General features: G+C 42.4%; 1 protein-coding gene across 5 annotated transcripts in view; it reads right to left on the bottom strand.

Annotated features, from left to right (window-relative positions):
- Positions 1 to 1699: 1699 nt before the first annotated feature.
- The window catches only part of USP6NL (USP6 N-terminal like), a 190295-nt gene continuing 169472 nt past the window's right edge, over positions 1700 to 22522 (bottom strand). For all 5 annotated transcript variants that reach the window (XM_051821561.2, XM_070055727.1, XM_051821560.2 and 2 more), the window contains one exon: positions 1700 to 5386. In XM_051821561.2, coding sequence (XP_051677521.2) covers positions 3966 to 5386 — 1421 coding nt within the window. In that variant the 3' untranslated portion in view covers positions 1700 to 3965. The remainder of the gene's footprint in view (positions 5387 to 22522) is intronic.

Below are 22522 nucleotides of genomic sequence, written 5' to 3'. Positions count from 1 at the left end.
TTGAAGGGCTACTTTAGGTAGCCAAAGAGAAAATACATGGGTGACGTCACTTCCCCCCCAGGAAGTCATTCAGAGAGTCCTCACCACCAGTGGTCCTCGACACTTAGAGAGCCGGCCGGCAACCTTCATCTTTGCAGTGGGATTTCTTCGAACCTTCGGGACATCAGTGTTTCTCAATTCCGAAACTCCCGATCTGTTCAGCATTTCCGATAGCCCACAGGGGGAACACGGAACAATCACTCTCAGGGGAATTCTTTTTTGTAAGAGCTTAGTGACCCACCTCTAGTTTACAGGGGAATAGCACAATCACCCTATGCCCAGGTTCCATCCCAGGTGTGCTGATTTAAGCGGTCTGGGGTGGGTACACCAGCAGAAGTTCACCAGATATTTCTAAAGAACAGCTAAAAGGCAAGACCCACTCTTGGGAAATCCTAAATGAGTTCCCTTTTTCTCATATAGAACGGTGGCAGTTATGCTGTGATTTATAGACAACTAGAAATCCTCCTGAAAGTGAAATGCATAAATGCTTGAAAAACCGAAATGGATACTTTGGGTCTTAAAAGTTTGGGGAATTCATCTGATCAATATGCATTATTCTTATTAAATAAACACAATTAAAAGTTATTAAAATTTGTTTAAAAGTCCCCAAATCATAATTTGAGTAAGATTAAGATGTACAACCACAGTCAAGTACACACCAAATAAAAGTTGTGATTCTAAAAGGCAACCAGAATCACCTTATTTCTAGAAGACACAGCTTAGGCCGGCTGTGAACAAATCCCCACTTGCAGACATGGCACGTTTTTCTCGAATCATCAAAGTGAAGAGGACACAGTGGCTGGCCTTGTGGCGCAGCAGGTTAAGCCCACACCGGCATCCCCTATGGGAGCGCCACTCCCCGGCTGCTCCACTTCTGATCCAGCTCCCTGTTGACGCGCCTGGGCAGGCAGCAGCAGATGACCCACGCACTCGGGCCCCTGCACCCACGTAGGAGAACCTGACAGAGATCCTGGCTCCTGGCTTTGGCTTGGCCCAGCCCAGGCTGTTGTGGCCATTTGGCTACTGCACCAGCAGAAGGGAGATATCTTTCTCCCTCTTTCTCACTGACCTTCGAATAAATAATAAATAAATCTTAAGGGAAAAAAAAAAGTGAAAAGCAAATGGGACCTCAGCAAAGTACTGACTAGGTATGGTTTCTGGTTCCTGTGTTTGCAACATAACTGCAGAGGCCCGCTTAACAGACACACAGCGTGCGACAGCATTTAGCATTGGCCATTCTTAAAATGGGAAAATACGGTTAAACCACACGTCTGTAAACATCTATTACTCTTCTCCAGAAAGCTGCTATTGATTCTCTTCATTCTTTCAAGAAACATTCTGCCACTGATATTTTGAGATATCTGAATTTTTAAAAAAGCCATCCATAAAAAAAAAAAACTTTAAAAAACATAAACACCTGAAAAGCAGTCAACATTTTAAAACCTGTTGAGACTCTGGGTCTCTTTTCTTTAACTTTTTAAGTTAAATATAAAAAACAAAATAAAAACTATATCAAAGTATTTGTTACACAAAACTATGGTGAATCATAGCAAAATATCTACACCAAGCACACGCGGCTAGAGTAGTCTCCATGCCATCGAAATCGTTACTAACTACGGTTTTCATATATTTTGATCCGCTTTACCAATATTATTTCCTCTTTTATCATAATTTCATTACCCTTTATTAAAAAATAAATTTGAAAGAATAAATTGTATTCTGGCAAAATAATTTCAAATTAAAGTTTCTTACTTAAAAAACGAGGGCTACATTTTATAATGGGAAGGACTGGAAATAATATCTTAGTGCTAACAATAATCTCATATTAAATAAAACAAAGGTGTGTAGTTCTAATTACAATCTTACTGATAATTAATAAACACGTAACATAGATAATTAATAAACACGTAACAGGTAAAGTAACGCAGGTCAACACCAAGCAACGTCTACTAAATTAGAAGAGAATTAGCCTCAGAAGCATCAGGGACTCTACACTTCTGCTATAATTTAAAAAAAATGCAAAGACACAAGACAAAATGCACTTATTACTTTTAGCATGTTAAAAACAATCACATCCAAAAAGTATACAGATAAAAAATGTCATAGATAACATAGGAAAATAGTGCGTGTGTGTATATATATATATATTTGGCATATATATATATAAATCTACAGTATTTACCACTGTTGATATATATATTTTTGGAGCAGCTCAGATGCCGCCATCATCAACTAAATTGTACAGCTTGGTTTTATTACACATCACAGAACCAGAGGTTAAACACTGGAAGTAATATCCTCAGCTACATCTTTATATACATTTATTTCTCAGCTTCCACATGATCTAAATCAAGAGCCCCATCATTTTCTCGGGATTTTGTTTAGCATCAGTGTAGTGTTTAGCTTTAATACACTTGAATTTGTTTTGACATTTAATAACATTATTACTAAGTTGATTAAAATTACATTAGACTCATTATATACATAAAAATCACTGTCACATTCACTAGCTAAACCAATATTACTTTGATTTTAAAAGACATATTTTTGTACCTTGAAAGCTTAAAGCCCCAGCTTGCAACAGGAAGAACCAGCAATGTTATGTTTTCTAATTCTCTACTATTCAAATGTGAGCAAAGAAATGTGGAAAACAAGCTCTCTGATTAAACACAAGGCCGTGCCTTGTGGGAATCCCCAAAACTTTGCCAGTATCTTGGTAACTTTAGTGTAACAATATTTTTAAAAACATCCCTGCTTCCTACGCTCCATGAACTTGAATTTGTTTTCTCTGAAGCAGAAAAAAGAATTTTGAAAGTATGAAAGTCATATTTTTTTAAAGATCAAAATTCTAGGCTCCTAATAATTAGGATTTTTGAAAAACAATTTGAACATGGATACGTCCAGTGATATCCACTTCTATACAGAAAGACTGGCAGAGAAAGATCTCGTGCAGGACCACCGTGAGGGCCCCCTGACATGAGCCCCTGCATGGAGTGAAGGGGCAGAGGCGAGAAGGAACCTAGCTGCTATCCTGCTGTCCGTGTGGGTGCCGGGTCATCAGTAAAGGATGACCTGGTGGAGGCGTCCCCAGGGGAGCTCCGGAGTCTGCTCAGAGCTTTGCAGGAGTCAGACCAGAGCCAAGGGGCACACACGCGCGACGACTCGCCTCGGGAAGTGGATGCTCTGAGCGTTGCACCTTTGGCCATAAACTTACGTTAACTGCCTTAATTTTAAGCACCATTAAATGGCTATCCTTTCACTCCGAAGTCTTTAATTTTCAGACTGATAAAGAAAAGGGCGGCCACTGAAGGCGAATGATAAGCATTCTGTGAGCTGCTGCACTAAACAAGTCAGCATAGACTCTACAGTCAGGTCAGGACCTGGACTGAGGAAATGGGGGAGACTGGACTAACAGACAATTTAACGAAAAGACGAACAACGGCTTATTCCAGGGATCTCGATTAAAAGCACATTTTAAAAATGTTTCTTCAGTTCTGTGTCCAAATACGTATGCATCGATGCCTATAACTAGTAAAAGATGTTTTACTACATAGAGCTTAAAAAATATTCTAGTTGTTCAGTGCTTCGTAACATTAGTCAAAATAGAATGGGCCAATAAGAGTAAAACCGCTCAGGTTTTGGGGGAAGATACCAATGGAGCTGAGGAACGAGAGATCATTGTGCGTGCACCCCTAAACGCTATTGCTATGTTTCCAGGTTCAGTGGTGATGCGATTCAAAATGCTCCTCTTAAGCACATCTACATGGGGATGAAAACATCTCCGTAGATTTTTTGTTACTAACATACAGCAGAACTGTGCGAGTTGTTTACAATAGTAGAAAATACTGCTTTGGCAATCATCGACATAGCAACTGTATTCCATACGGTTTCTGTTCACTTGGCGTGAGCGAGGGCGCACAGCGGTCTCACAGCAACACTGACTCTTGAACCGAAAGCCCGTCCCGGTTTCTGTAGTGGTAGGCTGGCGGCGAGGGCCCTGAATACTGACACCTGGACGGGCTGGCACCCTCGACAGCTGGCGAGGTTCTGTACCGCACTGGACTGTCGACGGAGACTGCGGGCAGGTCGTGGGCCTGGAAGGGCACGTGCTGAAAGGCGGGGTATTTCGGGAAACCGCTCACGTGGCCACGGCTGGCGTCTGGAGGCCACGATGGGCCGTGCATCTCAGGTTTGTACCTGTAACTCACTTCGGACCACTTTCTGTGGTCTGGCAAATAATCCACGGGAGGAATGATGAATTTTCCGTTCTTTGGTGACCCTGCATTGCCCGAGTAGCCCCCGGCACCAGTCTCAGCAGGAAGGACTTCAATGCGACTAGACGGCAGGACGATGGGCGCGGGCCGGCCGTAGGCCTTCTCAGGGGAAAACCCCACGGACAGAGTGGAGCCGTACGGCCTCCGGGAAGGGTTCCCCTGAGCCCCGGGGCTGAACGGTGGGGACGCGAAGCTGCTCTGAGCAGCGGGCGTGTGCTTTGGAGAACTCCCGTGGTAGACAGGGGGGTTGCTGTAAGACGGCGGGAGCACCGGCCCGCGCTCCTCCCCTTCCAGCTGGGACGGGTACCTGGCGTGCCCGGGAGGCGGCACTGTAAAAGTAAACCTGCTGGCTACTTTGGAGGGGCTAGGGCTGGCCTCGGCGTGCTTTCTCGGACTGCTGGGGTACCCGGCGTCCCGGGGGCTCTGAGAGTAAGCTCTCTCTAGAGCACCCTCCACAGCAGTTCCCACCTCATTTTCCGTCTCAGGGACATTATCATACTGCGAGGCGGTGGAGCCGCGCTTCCCGTCGTCCGCGTCCAAGACCTTGATCTTCTGCCTCCCGTTGGGCGCGCGACCGTCAGCAGAGCCTGGCGCGGTGACCGGGAGGGTGGGGTGCACTGCCCTGCTGTGTCCTTCCAAGGCGTACTGGGCAGTTCTTTCCAGGGCGCCCGTGTCTGACGGCTTCTTCCATTTGGGCACAAACTCCTTCCTGACATTCGAAGTGGCATTGCTATTCTGGTTAGCAGTCGCGTGGTTATATTGCTTGGAACTGTCCTGCAGACCCGAAGAAAGCTTTTTTGGAAACTCGGCCTCATCTTTCAGCTTTTTGCTGTCCTCGTCTACCGACTTCCGCCTCAGCTGCCTGCCTCTTTCCGGCGTCCCGGTTCTGCTCGGGTGGTGCGGGGAGTGCTCGTGCTTCTTGGAGGGCGACGCTCCACTTTCTCTCCTGCCGCTCGTGTGGGGACTGGGCCTGCCGACACTCCTCTGTCCATTACTCAGCTGAGTCAGGCCGCCAGACTGAACTTCCGGCGGAAGCTGCCCCAGAGGCTTCTTTGGATATTCATCCTCTTTACCTAAGGAAAGATACGTGCACACGTAAATCAAAGGCAAGAGCAGATTGCATCCAACCTAAGAAGCCCATTATTAGTAACTGCACACTTTTCACACATGCACTGAAGAACACACACAGGCTGCCTTTAAAACTTTATAGAAATGTGTTTTATGGAAAACTATGCATAGATTTCAAAAATTCTTTACACCAAAATAAATTTGCTTTTCATTCCATTTTCCCCACAACCTCTTTCAAGTGCCTTTTACACCACATATCTCTATACTACACAATTTTAGAGCTGATGAGAAGTATTTTTTTAGAGATACTGATATTAAATCTCAAAATCTCATAGCCAGTGTGTGCGTGAAAACTTACAGGTAAGGTTCATGGAACTCTATCATATGCCATGCATTTTGTAAAAGCATATGGTACAAGCTTTTTCAATAATGCAAAACTGATACTCCTATTTTTATCTCTAACATCATCAGCAGTTTAAGTAGTTCTCACTTTAACACACCTCAACTGAAATGGTTTTAGAATCTCAGTAAAACTTTTTTAAGCATTCTGCCAAACATAAACGTCAACTGCTGACCAACTACGGTCTCAAAGTTGTCCCATAAATAGATTATTATCATCCTCATCTTAACTGTCTCCCACAGTACAATTTTCTGATAAAAAGAAAAATGTGCTTTTTGTCTGAAAGCTGACATTCTAAAAAATCCTAATTTAAATGTAATAATAAGAAAAAGAATTTTAAAAAGACAATCAAATTGGGTAGCTTTAGGTTTCAAATAATTAACAGAATATTCATGAGGAATTGAAGAATGGCATAACAAATTGGTCACTTAGTAAATAGAGTGTAAAAAAATTGTTCATTACTATATATATATATATATATATATATATATATATCCAGTAACCATCACCTTGAAAAAAGGAAGATTCACTTATAGGAATTCCATGTTTTTCACCTGTTATTATAAAAGAATATATTGCCACTTAAAAACCAGTTTTGTTCTCCTCAAATCCCCCATTTGTCCACTGCACTGCTTCAGGCATTGTGCCAAACAACGGGACGTTAGTGACAAGCACATAGACATGGTCTTTGTGTTGCTACTGCTCACAGTGTCGGTGACAAAAGTTTCCTTATTTATCCTCACACAATTCTCCTGGAAAAGAAATTCAATGGTCTTTTGTGGGGTGGGGAGGAAACAGAGATTGAGGAAGAAACACTAGCTTCTGAATGATTACACTACTGTCAGAGTAACTGAGCTAAAAATAACCTTAATACTCTTCCAATTCCACAGCACTAAAACTTGTAGGGGAAAAAAAGCAGGCTTTTTTTTTCAAGCCGTGAAACCCCATACTACAAAGCAAATATAAACAAAGCCACTCTAGTCAAGGTGGGAAGGCCCCTGGCTCCTCTCAGGCCCCCTTCTGCTCTTCCGTCAGGTGCAGCTCCTTGGAGTCCATGGGCTCCAGACAGATCTCGTTTCTCCTTGTGTTTTCTAGAAGGGCAGGCAGTGTCTCAGAGGTCACGGTGGCAGGAACTGAATGAACACCTGCACCGCTACCCCAGTTCACTGTTGTCTCCTACTGTGCCATTTTCATCAAGCCCCAGAGAAACTTCCGATGAGTTTTACCTGAATTTAATTTTACTTCGAAAATATCTACACAAACTATTTTATATATTTGAAAGCACAGATGCACCAGTATTGGGGGCAATGACAGTTTATTGCATTCATTCATCCATTCAACAAAGCATAATGTAACTATTAGGTACTGGCTACACAAGGACATTACGAGACAGGTGAAGTCTCTGTTCTTCCAGACCTCATATTCTTACTGTGCATAGTGCTGTGAAGACAAGTGTGAAAAGTAATGAAAACCATCGTGGGTGGGATGAGCATTTGGTGCACAGGTTAAGATGCCTCTTTAGTGCCAGCACTATGGTGAACCAGGTAAAAAGCCTCCTTCTGCGGCACCAGCATCCCATATGGGTGCCAGTTCTAGTCTTGGCTGTTCCTCTTTCAATCCAGCTCTCTGCCTGGGAAAGCGGTAGAAGATGGCCCAAGTCCTTGGGCCCCTGCACCTGTGTGGGAGACCTGGAGGAAGCTCCTGGCTCCTGGCTTTGGATCAGCCCAGCTGTGGCTGTTTCAGCCATTTGGAGAGTGAACCAGTGGATGGAAGACCTCTCTCTGTGTCTCTCCCTCTGTCTGTAACTCTAACTCTCAAATAAGTAAGTAAATAAATAAATAAAATCTTTTAAAAAATGCCACTTTTGGTGCCCATATCCCATGTCAGAGTGCCTGGTCTGAGTCCCAGCTCCATTTCCAATCCAGCTGCTGCTAATACACACTCTGGGAGCCAACAGGTGATGGTTCAAGTATGTGGGTCCCTGTCACCACAACAGAGGCCAAAACAGCCCAGCCCTGGCTGTTGCAAGCAACCGGGGTGTGAACCAGCAAATGGAAGACCTCTCTCTATCACTCTGCCTTTCAAGTAAATAAAATATATATTTAAAATAATGAGGGTGGCACAGAGCAGGGAACCAGAGAATGGCCAGGGTAAGGTCCAAGGACAGGCAGAGTCACATCACACAGGGCCCTGGAGACTATGGTGAGGCCCTCCAACTTTGTTCTGAGTTAGATGCACCTTAACACAGGCTTTTCAGCAAGAGAGTTATGTGAGCAGCTGTCTGTCATGGAAGGTTCACTTACAAAGGCAGACTGCGGGAGTAAGTAATGATCATGACACCACCACCAACAGCTAACACCAAAGGACTCACAGGCAAAGCTGCAGTCAGTACTATTTTCCTTACTTCACCGATGAGAAAACTAAGGCAGAGATTAACACGCTCAAGGGCCTACAGCTAAGGTGGCCAGCCCAGAACTGAAACCCAGAGCACATTCCAGGCCTTGGCTATTTACTCCTAAACTGTACCGTGCTTCTCAGGTGGATATTTAAAGTGGAGTCTACATGTGTGCTCAGTGCGTTAGACAGGAACTGCGAGAGGATGAGCAGAGCGAAGGCTCACTTCTGACTCAAAAACAGGCAAAGCAGCTGGCAAGACCAACACTGTCCTTGTATCTTTTTGTGATAAAGATATTTTATGACATGTGAACAAACTATTTTAAGTGAAAAGTCAAACTTTAAAACGCTTGTCAATGAGAAAACTTTTCAACATTTTTTATGAATGTTATACGTGAAATGACCTGACACACTTCACGTTAGTTTCTGACTAGTCAATTAAAATATATGGAATTGGGGCCGGCACTTTGGCGCAGTGGGTTAACCCTCCACCTGTGGCGTGGCATCCTATATGGGTGCCGGTTCTAGTCCCGGCTGCTCCTTTTCCAATCTAGCTCTGTGCTCTGATCTGGGAAAGCAACAGCAGAAGGCCCAAGTCCTTGGGCCTCTGCACCCACGTGGGAGACCAGGAAGAAGCTCCTGGCTCCTGGTTTTGGATCGGTGCAGCTCCAGCCGTTGTGGCTATTTGAGGAGTGAACCATCGGATGAAAGACTTCTCTCTCTGTCTCTCTCTCTGTCTGTAACTCTACCTCTCAAATGAATAAATAAAATATTTAATATATATATATATATGGAATTCAGAAAGCTGACTTAAATATAGCCCAAGTCAAGAATATTCACAAGCAGCTATTCAGCTGATTAGGTTATAAACAAGAAATGAGATCTGTCTAGTAGCCCTCAGAATTTGTTATCAGCTTATAAACAGCTATCCATTTAGTCCCATCTAAGCATATGAATTCAATCTTCCCTGTCCAGGGGTGGGGAACATCCGTGAAATAATTTCAGCTGGCCTTTCCAAGGCAACTACAGGCGGGACTCAAAGTTCAATACATCTACAGCAGGCTAATTTTTAAGGTGATAATTTTGTATGGCCCGTAAATGAGGTTATACATATCCAAATAGCCACTGGCAGAAAAAAAGTTTCCCCACTCTTGAAGCAAATAAACACCAGCAAACAAATCATAAAGCAGATATGAAGATCAAGGTAATAAAAATAATTATGTCCTTTGTTTTAGTCCTCACTTTCTGACAACTTTCTAAGGGCAGAATATAGTAATGTGATTGGCTAATTTAATGGCGAGTTGCAATTTCATCAGAATATATCAGCTGGGGCCGGCTCTGTGGCATAGCAAGTTAAATTGCTGCCTGCAGTGGCGGCATCCCATATGGGGGCCAGTTTGATTCCTGGCTGCTCCACTTCCAATTCAGCTCCCCTCTAATGGCCTGGGAAAGCAGTGGAGTATCACCCAAGTCTTTGGGCCCCTGCACCGATGTGGGAGACCTGGAAGAAGCTCCTGGCTTCAGCCTGGCTCAGCCCTCGCCGTTGCGGCCATTTGTGGAGTGAACCAACAAATGAAAGACCTCTCTCTCTGTGTCTCTCCCTGTCTCTGAAACTCTGCCTTTCAAATAAAATAAATAAATCTTAATATATATATCAGCCAGTCACCAGAACACCCTTATCAGGTTGGCAAGTGGGAATCTTACAAAAAGCATAACTGTTAGAAAGCAAAGCAAAACTGCGGCATGAAAGAGTGCCTTCAAGACGTGCTGTCACAGGGACGAGATCAGATTCCACGCAGTTACCCGTTCAGAGCCTCGGAGCCACTCCCCTCCCTGCCACACCCGGCTTCCGGCAGCCAGCATGAAGAATCATTAACTTCGTTAGTTCATATGAAATAATTTAACATGTTTTTAGAAGGAATGGATTTCACCTGGCACCACCACTGCCCCTGCTCTCCCTGAACAGAGGTGAAAGCTCCAGATGCTTGTCTCATCTCAGAATGCAGATGCTCAGGTTCCGTCTTCACTGTGTATGAATCCACAAGTCATAAAACACCATTCATCTGAAATCAGGTGTTTCAAAGGGGAGCTTCCTAAGGACTACATTCTAAATCTCAAAACTGCTTTGGTTGACTAAAAACAAATGTTAGGGCTGCCTTTCTCTGCCAGCAAAGAGTCACACACTTCACTACATATGATCATTGCTCATATGGTCCCAGCACACTGTCCATGCCAACAATGCAATGAAACCAAAACGGTAATTCAAAATTACATAACCATGGCAAAAATGCGAAGTGAACATAACAAACATGGAAGTAGACACAGGCAGTAACAAATCTGTAGGCACATCTAGGCTTCCGGCACTTGGCAGATTCCTGTATGCCATTTCCTAAGTGTTAATGCTCACCAACTTACTTTTGGGAATGGTCAATTTGAGGTTGGCTTCCATATGTACTTTCCAGACACACTCAGCTACAGTTACTTACTGACAATGAAGAAGATGAAATTATACCCTTTTAAGTGTAGCAACCCAGAATTTAGCAATATTCTAGGTAATTGAACCAGAGAAAAATGGATGACTACTTCTCTTATCTGGAACACTGCAGTAGAAAATGGATCAGCTATGCTGGCAGTCCTTTGGCTCTGCTGGCCCTTTTCACAGACACTGCTCCCGAAATGTTGTTAACCTGAGTATTTCCAAGGCCTAGTCCACAGCAACAAGCTAACCCAAGTTCAGATCCCACCTCTGTCCCTAACAGGCTGTGTGAACTTAGACAAGTTTATGTAATCTTTCTGAGTTTCCCATTTCTCATTTACAAATGAAGATGGTAATATATATTTTATAGAATTGCTGGGAAAATTGGAGTCATTATATAAAAAATCTAGTGTATTTCCCAGCATATCCTGGATGCTTGGTAACTGGTTTTTATTATTACACCTTTATATATAGTTGTTTTTGAACAAGTTCAATGAGGTGCTTTGTGTTGATTCTCACCCATTTGTTTTACTCTGACTCTCCATTTCAACCTGAGCTCTCCATGGAACTCAATGTTACTTTTAACTCCCTCTGCAATGTTATCCACAAATCTAAACATCATGCTATCAATGCTTTTATCCAAGTGATTGATAGCAAATACTGAAAAAGGAAGGACCAAAGCTAAAGCACCTTCAACTTCTCTGAAATGTAAAAGAACTCTTAAAAAATCAATAATAAAATGAAGCACACCATGTAGAAAAAAAAATAAATTACAGACATGGTCAGGAAATTCACGGAATAAACAGAGCAGATAAACAGAAAACTAAATAATGGACGTGAAATTTATTCATCCTTTAATTTACTCAGTTTTTGTACACAATTTTTGATCCTTTAAGAGATGACAACAAATCTTGGTTTTCTACTGTTATGTGAGAACATTAGGCCCCAGCAACACTCATGCATGGAGAAATAAAAGTGCTGCAGTTTAAAAAAAAAAGTTATCCAATTTGACAAGGCACACTTGGGTTTTTGATCTAGCAATTCCACCTCTAGGAATTTACTCTAAAACAATAATTAAAAATATACAAAATATCTCCTATATGGATGTTCAAAACTGTATTATTTTAAAAACTGCTTGAGGCCAGTATTGTGGCAAAGCAGGTTAAACCACCACTCGTGATGCCAGTATCCCATATGAGCTACGTTTCGAGTCTTATTCACTCCACTTCCAATCCAGCTCTCTGCTAATACAGCTGAGAAAGCAGTGGAAGACAGTCTAAGAACTTGGGCTTCTGCCTAAACAATGACGAAGTTTGTGGACTCAAGAGATTTCCATAGCTTTGGCAACTCATGACAAGAGCCTTGGGTGATCACTGACATCATACATAAGAGTGTCAATTGTTAAATCAACAACAGAAGTCACTGTGCACTTGCTCCCCATGTAGGACCTCTGTCCTTAATGTGTTGTACTATGAGAATTAACAGTACAACTAGTCTTCAAACGGTACTTTATACTTTGTGTGTCTATGTGGGTGCAAACTGATGAAATATTTACTTACTATATAAAAATAATTAAAAATGAATCTTAATCAAGAATGGGATGGGAGAGGGAGTAGGAGGTGAGATGGTTTGAGGGTGGGAGGGCGGGTATGGGGGGAAGAACTGCTATAATCCGAAAGTTGTACTTACGAAATTTATACTTATTAAATAAAAGCTTTCTATTAAAAAAAAAAAAGAACTTGGGCCCCTGCTACCTACATGGGAGCCCCAGATGGAGTCCTGGGCTCTTGGCTTTAGCCTGGTCATTGCAACCATTTGGGGAGTAAACCAGCGGATAGAAGATTTCCCTCCCTGACTCTCCCTCTCTCTCTAATGCTGTCTTCCAGATAAATAAAGGTGAAATTAAGTGACAATTTCAGATAAAAAATCTGGTAAAGTAAGTTATGGAAGATAAAACAAACCTGTATAAGTCTATTGTCATGTTAATGCCTTTTGCTTACATTAACCAGTAGAAAAGCAAGTTATAAACAGTATGTATAGTATCATCTCATGTATTATGAATGATATATAGGTATAAACTTCTATTTGTCTATACAAGTGGCTATAAGGAATAATACTAATAGTGGTTAACACCAGAAAGCACTTTTAGATCAAATAATAATTATTTTTGCTTAACTACTACATAATCTGTCTACTACAAACATGCATTGCTTGCTCAATAAAAAAGTATAAAGTTTAAAAGTAAATAATACTCTTTAATAAGTAGAATATTAATAGAATACTAATCTGTAGTTTTGGTGTATGATTTGTAAAACAACATTTTTAACTGATTACCCAAAGGACTTTGTGAAATGCTTTATTTCTATCTGAATACACTACGTCAATAGCATTGATTCACTAAATGAGCAATCTTAATAAAACACAAAATCATATTAATCAGATATGACATTCCCAATGTGGCCATGATTAATGATCACATTCTTTGCTTTCCAAGCACTCAAAAATCCATTTTCCAACTAATCTATCTATTGATTCTTGCTTCAGATAGACCTCACATTTACTGATCTGTGATTTATATTATACAACTTCTATGTCTTCTAAACAGGTTAAACGTATTTTTCTCAAACACTCATCTGGCTCCACAGTTTTCAAAGATGACTGACAACCACCGGACCTCATCTGTAAGTTCCTCTATCAGAGGGCTGTTCCAGGACATGCTCACTCGCAACAAATAGCTGGCCTTTTAGTCATAGTTCAGCTTCATTAGGCTTCATAGTGCTCTTACCAATACTTCTACAAATTTTTCCCATTCTAAAATTCTTTTTTTTTTTTTTTTTTTTTTTGCTGAAAACATGGAAGTAACACATATCAAGAATAATGTCTGCCTTCAAAATGGATCCCAGTGGCCCCTCAGTTCACTAGTTATTCTCTTCCCAAAAGAAGGAGTCACTTTCCTGGAATAAGTTACACTGTCGGGGTAGGGGAGAGAGTGAAGAAGGGAGCCACCAGAGGGTTTGATAAAGGGAAAATGTGGTGGGTGAGATTACAGTAACAACCACAACTCTAGAGCGGAGGGGGAAGAAGGTGGCCGGAGAAGAAAGAAAACTGAAAGAGACAGCTGAGCACCTCTGGAGCAAAGACTGCCTCGCAGACTACACTACGGTGCAATATCCTCAGATGCTCAATCCAATGCCCTTTAAATGCATTGAAGATTCATCGGGACACGCGGTAACCTGTGTGTTACAGATGTAAGTCATGTATTTCTCAGGAGGAGGAAAAACCTGAGAAGGAACGGAGTGACAGAGGAGATCAGGCAAGGGAATGCGTCTTCATGTACAGAGGAGATTTAATTTTGCAATATAAAGGGCAAGAAAACATTTACCTTAACACTGGCCTATATTTAAGTCATGTTAGAATTAACAACAAATTCAACATGCCCCATTATTTGAGTGGGTAAGAGGTCAAATTGCACCCTAAGAGGAAAAACATCTCAGGCTACTCCCAAAAATTCAAAAGCAGCATCTGAAAGTTTCTTCATGGTAGCCCACAGTACACTTCCCTTCCCTCTGTGGACCACCGTGAGTTCTACTTCTACCGTACTTCTTCCCACAATATCTGAAATAGTAATAGAATGACAGGGAAGGTGCTGACAAAATACACACTCATTCATGCATAATTCATGTGAATTAGAGAATGGCACACTGTCCTTATAGGCAGGTCATAAACACACTGGTTATCAATACCCATGGTCCATGTGTCACAGGGCTTGGGAGTGGTGGTGGCAGGGAATCCAGTACAGACAAATTAACACTCTAGCTAATTAGTTCCTGAATGACAACTGTTCATTGGGAACCAGAAGCACATGGTAACTACTTCAAAGGTATAAAACCATTTAAAGGATACGGCTTCTTTGCCTCCATAAAGATTTTCAATAAGGAAGAGAGAAATACAGAGTTAACTAATATACATAGTTTAAAAGCCCCAGTTTCAAGGGCAGTGAAGGAAGCTAGGCTAGGAGGCACTGCTCGGTGGAGAGGCACCCGTACCGGTGCCAGGGCCAGGCTGCAGGGTTGCGCTTTGCTTAATTTCAGTATCAGCTCACTCGCCTGCTTCGTGGTGATCTGTGACCAGGATGCGTGCTGAGTGCTAACACGCCTAACCAACAGACGGCCCATGAAGCTAGGATCAACTTCTACCATAAATACCTGTTGCCAGATGACACTGCAGGATTAGGCCCCACACAAGTCACTTCCCTAACTCACCCCAAACCTCTGGATAGTGTGAAATTGGCAGTAATGCTGTTCACCTCTCTGGGAGGAGGCTCTATGGGGCGCCCAAGCCAGCACCGCCTGCAGAGGAAAGCTGTGCCTTCCAGGAGCAGGAGTATGAGCAGGGTGAGAGCAGGAGTGAGAGGAGCAAGCAGACATCCGGGGAAGAAGTGGGGAGAGAAGGATGGGGGACAGGGAGGAGGGGGACAGGTCCCGGGAGGCAAATAACGGAGTGGACCAGAAAGAGGGGAGCAGAGGTGACAGGAACAGTGAAGCCCAAGACAGAGGTGCCACAGACAACCTAGGACGAGCAGGGACATGCTGGTGAGCTCAAACCAGACCAGGGTAAAAGCCTCTCAAACACAAGGCCTCTGTCCCTGGGCCAGCTCATCTCTGCGGTCGTTAACTAAGGTCGTTAACATATCTGACTGCCTTGGGAAGGCGATTTTTGATTAGCTACTCAACTTGCATGGAAGGGCAAATGCCACCATCACTAATATTTTCATAAGACGCTAAATACTCTCTACTTGTTTTCTCTCTCACAAAAATAGATCCAAGCAAAACATGAAGCATTTTAGTACAATCTTTTTTAGAACTATTTCAACCTTGAACTACCCCACCCACCCTACCACACACACTGTATACATGGCCTTTGGTTTACAGATTTACTTTCACATTTAAGCAACTTATTGTAACTAACAGATTCAAGCCTGACGTCAAAACATTCAGCTAAATGTAGGCAGTAAGTATTACTATTTACTATCTATGCTTTTGTACAAGGCTTCTTTTCAAGACACAGCAATGCTTTTTTCCTCTTCAGTAAAATGAAAGTTTACTGATTTCCCCCTTAAAAGGTAGGAAGTTGGGCTGGTGCTGTGATACAGTGCATTCAGGCCCTGACCTGCAGTGCCAGCATCCCATATAGGCACTGGTTCAAGTGTCGGCTGCTCCACTTTCAATTCAGCTCTCTGCTATGGCCTGGAAAAGCAGTGGAAGATGGCCCAAGTCCTTGGGCCCCTGTACCCATGTGGGAGACCCAAAGAAGCTTCTAGCTCCCAGCTTTGCATTGGCTCAGCTCCAGCCATTACGGCCATTTAGGGAGTGAACCAGCAGATGGAAGACCTCTCTCTGTGGCTCTACTTCTCCCTGTAACTCTTTCAAATAAATAAAATAAATATTTAAAAAATAATAAAAATAAAGAGGTAGGAAACACCACATTTCCTATCAGATATAACATACAATGTTTTTCATCAAAATAACTCATCGGGGATGTTTTTCACTGATGTGTGATTATCTGCAGTGGTGAGAATTTTACAGCAGTGCTAATAATGACAATAATCTGCTTCAAAAACATGTAACTGGACACATTTTAGAATAAAGAGAAAAATTTTTGATTTTTTTTAACATGTTTTTCTTTAAAACACCACCAGCACCACCACTACAAAAGTCAACTGTCCCTAAATAGGGAAAGAGTCCCTCTTAAGTCCCTTCAGGCTTGTCAATCTTGAATCCTACTCTGGTCTCTGTCACCACCCAGTGGCCATCGCACTCAACTACATGACTTGCAGAAGAATTGCCTTGGGGGCATGAGCAGCTTTTTTGCATCCAACAAGATATATAATTACAGTAAAGTGTTCCCTTGTGAGCAGCATCCTACTTTTAAATTTCCACAACAGAATGCATGTACTCTGACTGCCCTGGCTGTTTTCAGTAAGAAGTAGTGGGAGACCTCGGTAAGGCAAATCATTCTATTATTCTATTGTTCTATCATCTGCTACTGGATCAAATAGCAAGTTCTTTTCTTAATTATTTATTTTTAAAGGCAGAAAGAAAGAGGTGGCAAGATCTGCTGGTTTACTCCCCAAGTGCCCCACAACAGCTGGGACTGGGCCAAGTCTACACCAGGAACAGGGAACTCTATCCAGGGCCCTCACAGGAGTGAAACCAGAGGATAGAAGATCGAGTCTTTCTCTCCCTCTCTGTCTCTGTAACTCCAACTTTCAAATAAATAAATAAATAGATCTTAAGACAAACAACAAACAAAAATACAGTGGTCAGAACTCCTGTGCCCATATCAAAGAGCCTGGGTCAAGTGCCCTGTCCACTCCCAGTCCCAGCTTCCTGCTAACACTCACCCTGGGAGGCAGTCAGTAACTGCTCAAGCAGGGAGCTGCTGCCTCCCACGGAGACCCAGGCTGAGTTCCCGGTTCCCAGCTTCAGCCTGGCCTAGCCTTACCCACTGTGGGCATTTAAGGAGTGAACCAGCAGATGGAAGATCTCTTTCTTCCTGTCTCTCAAAAAGAAAAAAAGAGAAAAACCCACTTAAATCCTTAAAAAGTAGTGCCATTTTCTTTAAAAAACAATACATGATAAAATGGACTTCTTTATGTGTGTGGGGGTAATCACAATACAGAATGACCCACCACCCCAGAAACCTGCATTGTGCTAGCTTTTTATAGTTAGGAGGAATTTTTAATCTAAAAAACATATTAGAACTTACTTATTTACTAAAAGAATGTTGACTAAATGCCTACTCTATGCCAGGCACTATATTTGTGCTGGTGATACACAGGCAATGTCACTTTCCTCAAGGAACTTACTTGTCTAATTGAGGCATACAGACCAACCGGAGTGGTCAAACACTGGAAGTGTGAGGGTGAAAACATGCACAGGCACAAAATACCCAAATACAGGTGATCAGATTCTATGGTTCTGGGGTCTGACACTAGCTGAGAAGGCACCAGGAAGGTGGTGATGCTTAAGTCAAGTTGTGAAAATTAGGTAGAATGGGGCCAGGGCTGTGATGTGGCAGGTAAAGCCGCCACGTGCATTGCCAGCACCCAATTCCCCGCTAAAGGCCTGGGGAATGCAGCGGAGCATGGCCCAAGTACTTGGGCCCCTGCCACCCATGTGGGAGACTTGGATGAAGCTCCTGGATCCTGGCCTCAGCCTGGCCCAGCCCCGGTTGTTGTGGCCATCTGGGGAGTAAACCAGTGGATGGAAGATCTGTCTCTCTGTCTCTCCTCTCTCTTTAACACTTTGAAATAAATACATAAGCCTTAAAAGCAAAAAAGAAAGAAAACTATGCAGAATGGATGGCACACATAGAATTGCTAGGGGCATTCTTGAAGAAGCAGAGTCAAAGGTACACTCATGTAAAAGTGCAGCCCTATCCCCCTCCCATTACACTGGGACCTGTAAGTAGCAGTAGCTAGCATGGCATAATGGACAGCACTGTCTTTGGAATCAGGTCTGCGGTCAAACGAAAGGGCTATCACTTACAAGCTGTGTGACCTTGAGTCCATACTTAACCTCATCCATAAGCTGTAAGAATTATACTGATGGGAGAACACCCATGAAAACTATTCAGAATTAAGCTAAATGTCATTTAATGTAAGAACTACGGCCCTACCATATTAGAAGTAAACCTGAGAAGAAAACAGAATTCTACCAGGTTCAAGGTCTCTAAAACAATGAAGCAAAGGAGAAAGGCCAAAGAAATGCAAACTCCAGCCTCCCAGGAGGGAACGCAGGCTTCCCTGAGAAAGCAGTTAGTGACACCCAGCTATAATCCAGAGTGTTCAGACTATTGATGAAACCATCCAATGGGCACCAACCTAGAGATACAGAAAGAGGGGCAGCCTGACAGCTATGGACACTGGTAGGAATTCAACTGGAGTCCTAGCTCACATTTCAACGGACTCAAAGTACCCCCAAAATTTATCTGGAAAAAGAACAACATTTCTAGAGTTCTAGACAAGTCCTGAAGATCTGGAAAACCAAGTCTGGAACAGTTAAAAAAAATCAAACACCACTTATTCCGTATTTTTTTTCCTGCTAAAAAATCTGTTTGTATTTAGTATTTTTTATGGTAATCTATTGGTTTTATTTATCTAACCTTATTTGCATAATAGTGAGAACTGCATACAACAGTAAGAGTGAAGTTCATAGTATAAATTGTTTGGATAACACAGAGCACTTTTTATAGGCAATTGTCTAACGCACATTTTCTCTATTTAAACTGTTAGGACACTTTTTTTTACTGCCCATCAAAATACATTTATAAATAGAAAGAATCGGTATGGTAACAAGAGAAGCAATATTACATTTAACAGAAACTTCCAAAAAATTAATTGCAACATGATGCTGCAGGATCTACAAATAAATAATGAGGGCTAAATTGTGTTTCACATTTTCTTTTCTTTTTCAGAAAAAAATATGTAACAATGTGAATGAAAAAAATTACAGTGAACTTTTATTTCCAAAATAAAGACAAATCTGAATTACGGCAGTGCCATAGGATACAAGGCATTTGTTGGCATGGCATATGTCATCTTTAAACTGCATTCCGAAGTCTACAGTTCTTTTGTAACATACAACAGAGTAACAAACTCTATTTTTTTTTTAAATAAGGGAGAGTTTCCAAACATCAGTGTGGAGTGTTACAGAAGTAATTAAAGGAAAGGAATTCATAGTCATAGAAGTTATAAAGCTTGTTTGAAGCTTCACAATAATTAAAAAATAAAAATCACTGGTATCATGCTTATGGGCACACACCTGGGTGTGTTCCATGAACACCAATTTTAATACCAAGGAATCCTTTGTAGTTAGTATTTTAAGTACTTTACATATCTATTTTTAGAAACTGGACAAGTTGGCCTTTTCATATCAATTTAAAATATTTAAACGAGTCATTGATTTGAACCTTTGGTTTCAAAATTTATTTCTTTGAGAGGCAGAGAAAAAGAGGGCGAGCATTCCCATCTGCCAGTTTACCCCCCAAACACCCCAACAGCTGGGGCTGTGCAGGCCAAAGCCAGGAGTCCCTAAATCAACTGGAGTCTCCAACATGGGTGGCAGGGAACCAACCACTTGAGCCATCAATGCTGCCTCCCCCAGGGTGCTCATTATCAGGAAACTACAATTAGGAACAGCACTGGGACCCAAACCCAGGCATTCAGCCATGAAACGTGGGCATGCCAAGCAGTGGTTTTACTACCCATGAACTTCTGATTTTAAACTTCTGTTCTAGCTCCATTGTCTCTGTTTCTTTAAAAATACAATGAAATTTGTAGAATTCTGTAAAACAAATATTAACTGAAGCTCCTTTAGAATGTTAAAATTCACTAACTTTACAAATATTGTAGCTGTTATCAACTGAACTGTATGGCAGGGGGAAGGGAGCGGAACGTCTTACTGTAACAGGAAATACCGAGGAGAAATAGGAAATGGTTTGGGGGCTGGGTAGGAAGAGAATGGACTCAGTTTAAGACATCCAGTTTGCACTGCCCGAGGGGCAAGCAGGTTAAGAAGCTCACTGAAGAGATGGGCCAAACAGGTCTGGAACTTGCGGCTCCCGGGAAGGTCAAGGACGGAAGAAGGTGTCTGGAAGCCTCTGAGGCCACTGCTGTGACCTTGGGAAGTCTGAGCTGCAGGGATTGTGTGGAGAACGCATAACTTCATACAGCTTATTTTACAGGTGAGTTAGAGAGAAGGAACCAGTGACCAAAAAGGGGAAGGGAGGAAGTGTTGGAGAGGCAGAGGTGGAAACGAGACTGGCACAGAACACTTCTGCGGGACGGAGCATACGATAATTCCCAACTGAGATGCATGAGAGGCAGTGCTGCAAACAAGCGCAAGTGAACGTTTCCTTCTTCTGCTCCAGGTTAAAATTGTCACCGCCAGCACAAACTGCCATGCAAAGGTGAAAATGCAATACAGAGCTGGCAAAGTTTACTTTCTATAAACAAAATAAAAATTCCAAATTTCGTTAGGGAAGAAAGATGCACGAGAGCCAAAATACTTTCTTAAAAAGGTTCCTTTGGTTTCATATTTTCAGAATTAAAATAAAAGATAAACTGGTCTCTCAATTAGCTGAAGAAAAATAATCTCCAGATTCTTCAAACTGGCTGTCACCGTGGATTAACACTGACTTTTTTTTAAAAGATTTATTTATTTATTTAGAAGGCAGAGTTACAGAGAGGCAGAGGCAGAGGCAGAGGCAGAGGCAGAGAGAGAGAGAGAGAGAGAGAGAGAGAGAGAGAGAGTCTTCCATCTGCTGGTTCACTCCCCAGATGACCACAACGGCCAGAGATGGGCCAATCCGAAGCCCGGAGGCTCCTCCAGGTCTGCCACACAGGAGCAGGGGCCCAAGTATGTACACTGCCCTCTCAGGGCACACAGAGAGCTGGACTGAAAGTGGAGCAGCGATCTCGAACCGACGCCCATATATGGCATGCTGGAGCTGCAGGCAGTGGGTTTACCCAGTACGCCACAGTGCCAGCCTCTCAACACTGACCTTCTAACCAGAACAACTTGCAATAACTGACAAAAGCTCTGTCAAATGGTTTCATCTGAACACAAGATAATGGAAGAGAAAGTTGGCAAAGAGAAAAAAAATTAAGCATTTATTCTTCCTTTTCAGCAGGAGCTACATTTTAAGGCAACCAAAGCACTGCTGCTGCTGAGATGGAAAACGCTGAGACAGAAAAGTATGCCAAAAAATGTAGAATAAATGAATCTGAAAAATCACTATTTTGTAACCTCTAAAGAAAATTTTGGTTCAGACACAGATTATCAAAGGAAGCTAAAAATCATCAGAGGAGGGGTTAAAAGGAAACCTGGTATCTGTTCGGTGTCGAGACATTTTACACAGATTTCTCACTAACCAAAATTTCTTTCTTAATTAAACAAAAACTTCTAGCTTTAAAACAGAGATATAATTATCACTAACAAACCCAGGATCACTAATAGTAATAAAAGCAATCACTACATGCCTCCTATTTAATCTGAATCTAATTAAACTGCTACATCTAACTTCCAGTTTGCAGAAAATATAGAGGCTAACAGACCAGTTCAATGACACAAGGAAAGAAAACTATACAACTCCATCATGTGGGACACTCCACGTGACACAGTGATCTCTGGCAAATCTGTGCCATTTGAAAAACAAAAAAAAAATAAAGACCATCTAGAGGACAAGTGGATACATTCCAACATGTACTTGGCATAACACTGGGGAATTAGGCTGCTACTTTTGGTGATGTGACAATAGCACAGCTGGCCAGAGGAGGTCCTTGTTTCTTGGACACAGATACTGAAGTAGTTGGTGTCAAGTATCTTGATGTCTTTATTTTCAGTGTAAAATTATTCAGTAAGCTTGGTGATGGGTAAACAGCGGCGATGGGGGTGGGACCACTAGTGGGAGGGTTGTTATTATAAATTTCTCTATTTTTAAAAACAATTATTTATTTATTTTTAAGACTGACAGAGATAGAGAGAGCTTCCACCTGCTGGTTCACTCCTCAATGCCTGCAATAGCAGGGGCTGGGCCAGAATGAAGTCAGGATCCTGGAATTCAACTACGTGAACTATCACTGCTGCCTCCCAGGGTGTGCATTAGCACGAAGCTGGAACTGGAAGGTCAGCGGGGACTCCAGGCACTCCAATATGGGCTGCAGGCATCCCACATGGCATCTTAAACCCTGGGCCAGACATGTGGCCCAGCTTCCCTACTTTCCCACAAGTTTGAAAAGTTTCACCACAAAGTCCGCAGAGCAGGCATTTGGCCTGGCAGTCAGGATGCCCAAAGCCTGCATCGGAG

The sequence above is a fragment of the Oryctolagus cuniculus genome, chromosome 13, assembly GCF_964237555.1.
Source record: "Oryctolagus cuniculus chromosome 13, mOryCun1.1, whole genome shotgun sequence".
Taxonomy (NCBI): Eukaryota; Metazoa; Chordata; class Mammalia; order Lagomorpha; family Leporidae; genus Oryctolagus; species Oryctolagus cuniculus.
The sequence above is the reverse complement of the archived record's forward strand: the minus strand, read 5'-3'. Positions and strand labels throughout refer to the sequence as shown.